General features: G+C 33.4%; 1 protein-coding gene across 1 annotated transcript in view; it reads left to right on the forward strand.

Annotated features, from left to right (window-relative positions):
- The window catches only part of WWP1 (WW domain containing E3 ubiquitin protein ligase 1), a 143,751-nt gene extending 138,278 nt beyond the window's left edge, over positions 1-5,473 (forward strand). Inside the window, 3 exon segments of the mRNA XM_078153653.1 lie at positions 1,986-2,082; positions 2,425-2,497; positions 3,787-5,473. Coding sequence (XP_078009779.1) covers positions 1,986-2,082; positions 2,425-2,497; positions 3,787-3,886 — 270 coding nt within the window. The 3' untranslated portion in view covers positions 3,887-5,473.
- The last annotated feature ends 541 nt before the right edge of the window (positions 5,474-6,014 follow it).

Raw genomic sequence — 6,014 nt, forward strand, 5'->3', positions numbered from 1 at the left:
TGGACTTGTCCGTGGAGTTTTCTTGGCAAAGATAATGGAGTAGGTTGCTGTTTCCTTCTCCAGTGTCCCCATTTTGCAGATAAGCAACTGAGGCAAATAGGTGTTAAGTGACTTGCCTGGGTCACACAGCTAGTGTCTGAGGCCATATTTGAAATCACATCTTCTGACTGTCAGCTCTGTACTCTATCTATCACACTACCTAGCTGCCTTTAACTAACCACATAGGAAAGATAAATGGGTAAAGAATGCCAGTTGACTCAATTGTAATATGCACGTTAGCTGGTCAACCCATGAGCTGGATTCATACATTGCATATACCTTGAATGGACTAGACTGTGCAATTGGATAGTAAGGTGGGCCCAGAGTTAAATAAGAGGACAAGATGAAGCTATAATTCCTTTGAAAAATTTCAGAGTATTTTTAATAACTCCAAGCTTCATTTGAAACAAAGTTGTCAAAGAATTAAATAAGGGTCACCCAAAGGATAATGGAAAGGCTCATAATGGATACAGACAGACCCTTCTCAGCAGTACAGGGATCTAAGACATCTCCAAAGGCCTCATGATGGAAAATGCTATCCGCATCCAAAGAAAGAACTATGGAGTCTGAATGCAGATCAAAGCATACTACTTAATATTTTTTTCTTTTGTTTTGTTTTCTCTTTCTTGTGGTTCCTCCTCTTGGTTCTAATTCTTCCTTACGACATGACTAATGTGAAAATATGTTTAATAGGAATGTTATATGTATAGCCTATATCAGATTGCATGCCATCTTGGGGAGGGGGGGTAGGGGGAGGAAGGAGGGAAAATTTAAAACTCAAAAGCTTATGGAAGTGATTGTTGATAAGTTAAAATAAATTAGTTAAAAAATGAAAGCTATAAAATAAAAAAAAGCAACACCCTGCTTTTCTATGCTTTCTTCTGAGTTTTCTTTTGTTCTCTGCTGCGCACTTAAAAATTTTTTTTTCTCCCTCCCCCCCACCCCACACTAGAGAAGGCCACCATTTGAAACAGATTTTTATGTATGTGTAAAACCATACTATACACACTTCTGTTTAACCAGTTCTTTCTCTGGAGGTGGATAGCATCTTCCTTCATAGGTTCTTTGTAGTTGATTTGAGTAATTATAATATTCAAAATAACTTAGTTGTTCTTTGAAAAATGTTGCTGTTATTGTATACAATGTTCTCTTGGTTCTGTTCATTTCATTCTTCATTATTTCATGCAAATCTTCTTGTTTTTCTAAAATTAACCAGCTCATCATTTCTTATAACACAATAGTATTCCATTATATTCATATACCACAACTTGTTCAGTCATTCCCCAGTTGATGGACATCTCCTCAATTTCCAGTGCTTTGCCATCACAAAGAAGGCTATGATAAATATTTTAGGACGTATAGGTTATTTTCCTTTTTCCCTAATCACCTTGGAAAACAGATCTAATACTCATCTCTTAAATACCATCTGTTAATCTGCTTTAAATTCATTGAATTGTAATTATGTGGAGAAACTTTGAGTTTGGAAAAACAACTAGTTCCATCAGTTTTAAAAATCTTGGTATTAATTTTGTCTTTAAAAAAATGTCTGGGGGCAGCTAGGTGGTGCAGTGGTTAGAGCTCTGGCCTTTAATCAGGAGGACCTGAGTTCAAATCTGACCTTAGACACTTGACACTTACTGTGTGACCCTGGGCAAATCATTTAACCCCATTGTGTAGCCAAAAAAAATATATATATATATACATATATCTGTTATACCTTTAAAGTAGAAATTTTATCAATAATTTTCTTCAGCATGTAACTGAAAATATGATTAAAATTCATACTGGTGTTTTTTTTCTGTTCATTATTACATACTGCCGTCTCCAAGCCATATGATTTTCCAGATAGTTTCATTGTTTTATATTAGTATTTTGAACATTTCAGGTCCAGGCAATTTATTATTGATTTTGTGTTGCTTTAAGTTTGAATAATTTTTGTTTCACAGTTTGTGAAAGAGACAGACAATGAAGTTAGAATGCGTCTAATGCAGTTTGTCACTGGAACCTGCCGACTACCCTTAGGAGGATTTGCTGAGCTCATGGGTATGCATGATTCATTACAATTGCTCTGTAGGTTCATTTATGATTACAAATGGGCAGTGTAATCATTAGATTTCTCTTTCTTCGGAAATAACATTTTGACTAGCAGTATACCATGGATTAATTGAGTCTCTGTTCTTTGAAGCTTAAATGGGGTCACTTGCCAGAACTAAGACTTAGAATTTATGCCAGGTAGTTATAAGAAAAGGGTGAAAAAACTAGTTAAATTACTAATAATTTTTACAAACTCTTGGCTCAACGACATTATAGTCATTCTGAAATTTAACTGCTTGCTAAGTATAAACATGTTTAACAAGCCATTTAAATTTTGTTTCCCTAATTCAGGGAGTAATGGTCCTCAGAAGTTTTGCATTGAAAAAGTTGGCAAAGAAACCTGGTTACCACGAAGTCATACATGGTGAGTTTAATAACCTCTCTTTTTTTAATTTTTTTTTAAATACAAGGGGGCTTTAAGTATCTCTTGGTTCTGAGGTATTGTGCATAGTCCTCTGTTTATGGCATATAAATATGTTGCTGGTATGTCACAAACTAGTATCAAACATCCTGTAATTAGATTCCACCATGAGTATGCTTAGAAATACCACTTTTGAGTTTATTTAATAGGTATTACAATTCAGTATTTTAAATTCTTTTAAAAATATTATTAGGGCCAGACAAGATGAATTGAACAGGCAGCAGAGTCCACATTTTCTGGTTCTTAAACTGGTGCTCTTTTTTTACAGTGTGATCCTTCCTATATAGACAAATATTCATCGTCCTCAGCTACTGTCGTGACCTGAAAAATTGTTAGTTTACTCTTTTTCTTTTTAGGAACGTTGACATTTGAGATTTTGTATTCTTTTAAATATTTATTAAATATCAAGGAATCAAACTCCTTCTTGAAAGTATAAAATGTTATTTTAGGCATAGAGTTTCCAGGGGGTGGGAAGGGGGAGAAGGCAGAAAAGTGGAATACTTAGAATGGTTAAAGGAGAGCTAGAATACTTAGAATGGTTAAAGGAGAGTGTGTGTGTGTGTGTGTATTATTATACATCAAGACACAGAACTATAGATGTCATAAGAAACTGGAACATAGGCAGACAAATATTTGCATAATTTTGAATTGCAGGTAATTGAGTAATTTTCTTTTAATATACATGATCTTCATCTACCCTCTGTGGCTATAAAGACCCTGTTCTCATTTTGCATAAATTCACATTGCACACATTCAGCTCCCCAGTGGGCAGGCCTGAGCTCTGGCTCCTGAGTTGAGGGTGGGGTAGGGTGGGGAGCCAGGGCAGCCTCAGGCCAGGGATCTTCCACTCTAGGCACTGAAGCCACTTGTGGGGCAGCAGAGCTAGGGAGGAGGCAGGGCTGCCTAAAGGAACACTTATATTAAACAAATACTGACTGTATTTTCAATTTTCTGTGGGAATGCTGTGAGAATTTATATCTGTATCTGGACAATAAAATTTTAAGAGGTTGATATTATTAATAATAGTAACTAATGTTTTATAGTATTACAAGGTTTGCAAAACAGTTTACAAATAATTATTTGATCCTCACAACGGTTTTGGGAGGTAGGTGCTATTATTATCCCTGTTTTTACAGATAAGTATTCAAACTTAGGTTTAAAAATACATTATAATTTTCTTAAATGCAGTTCACTACTAATACATGTGACTTATTTTATCTCTTCTTATTCAGCTTTAATCGTTTGGATCTACCACCATATAAAAGCTACGAACAGCTAAAGGAGAAACTGCTTTTTGCAATAGAAGAGACAGAGGGATTTGGACAAGAATAACTGTGGCTTCTTGTCCAAGAGGAGCTCTTGCATTAAAATACTCAGCCAAGTAAAATTGCACAGATGTTGTACATAAGCTGTTCAGTCCATACAGTGACCTTTCTGGAACTCTAAAACGTGTAAATGTTCTACATTCTTCCACAAAGATATGCAAAACAGTTCAGCCTTTTTTACTTGTATTTATTGCCCCCTTGAGATGACTGACCAGTAAAAAAGCAAACACCCTTAAATTTTGAAGCAGACAAGAGACTTTATTTAAAATATATATGTGTACATATACTTATATACTAGTGGCTCTAGTTTTATAGAGCTCTAAGTATATGAAACATTACAACCATTGAAAAAGACCTGGATTTGCTTTACCTTGGCTGTATTATCCAGAAACAAAAATGTGCAAACTGCTCCATGCTCTACCTTATGCAATATCTCCCAAGGTTGTTTAATTGCATGGCTGTTCAGGATGGTATTAAAGACTTAGGTCAACACTTACCTAGGGTACATAGAAAAATTCTGCTGGCTTTTCTGAAGACAGATGCCTAATTCTGTCAACTTATTTTTAAAATAAGCATAACAGTTGAGGTTAACCCCTCTCTGCTACTTTAATGATGTGGCAAAAATAATGAATGAAACCTTTGCCTACATAACAGTCACGTACGATAAAGTGAATGCTATACAACTGATGCCACTTAACAGTTTATTATAGGAACTGGACGCAACTCATTGAGCAGCATAAAGGTTTGTTTACATATTACCTTGGGATGCTAGGTAATTTTCAATTTTTTTTAAAAGAAATTCTGTTATTCCTAGAGGTTTTTTTGTTTTGCTTAATTTTAATCTCTGATTATAGTTCAAATTAGGTTCATGATAAACTGATGTAATTTGATATTTAGAAATAGGTGAAAGGTAATGTGAACTTTCACTACTTTTTTATGTTCCAAGTTTTGGTTACATAAATCCAAATCAATCAACAGTTACATAAGCTTTTGAACACTTAAACTATAAAACTAATGATTTTCTATTAGTCTTGAAATATTTTCATCCCTCTTTAAGTTCATGTAAAATTCTATATACCTGAATTAAATAAGCATATATTAAAATCTTGTCATTTTTTAAATGTAGACAAAGTTATTTTCTGTCCTAAGTGAACAACATTTTAGAATTGTTTTTACCAGTATTGAGGGCATTTGCTGAACTGCAAAGATGTGTAACAAATTATAAATCTGATGTGAATTATGTTAAGTGCTACCTGTAGCAAACTGTGCTTCCTTATTAATATAAGAAAATTAAAATTACCATTTGTATCATGCTTTCAATATGCACTGTAAATTCCATTAAATTAACTTATACAAAATTTTATATACCCACGAAACTGATTTCTTAAAATATTATATCTGTAACATATTTCACTGCTAGGTGAGTACAGAAAATACTGGCATACTACTTATTTTCCCGATATAACACTTTTTACTTTGCCAAAATTTTATTTTTCTACATACTAACTTAGATTGTGTTCTGCCTTTTTATTCAAAATTCACAATTTATTCTGTACAGGTTAAATAAAAGCAGTGATCCCATTGGCTACATAGACTCTTTTCCCATATTCTTGACTCTGACACACCAGGATAATTTCACAACTAAAGGATTTTTAAAATTATGCATGTAAAGAATTACATGATAGGTGGTTATTAAATTGTTCTATGTTTCTAAAAACAGTAGGATGTGTATGTGCTTAAACTATACCAGGAGACATTCATATCAGACATGAAAGATAATATCCACATTATATGATTTCAAGGCTAACAAATGTGGCTGTAGTATGTTTCTTTGTAGATATTAAAACTGAAAAATATTTTGGTAATTCTTATTTTAAATACTGAAAAATTTTTGCTTTTCAGAAATAACATTGAAATCACCTTAGAAAACATGGGTTTCTGAAAAAAACAATGAGGGTTATCAAATATGAGAAAATGTAGGATATTCTAACAATTGAGAAGTAGCTACTAAGATAGTTTGATTGTAGAAAGGTTTTTTAAAGATCGGTTTTCCATGTCATGATTCTTAATTAACAGAAAGACAATAATTTAGAAATATATGTTAGGTACATAAGTTATAATTGAGTTACACAAGC

This window comes from Phascolarctos cinereus, unplaced genomic scaffold (assembly GCF_003287225.1).
Source record: "Phascolarctos cinereus isolate Bilbo 61053 unplaced genomic scaffold, phaCin_HiC Scaffold_4;HRSCAF=312, whole genome shotgun sequence".
Lineage (NCBI taxonomy): Eukaryota > Metazoa > Chordata > Mammalia > Diprotodontia > Phascolarctidae > Phascolarctos > Phascolarctos cinereus.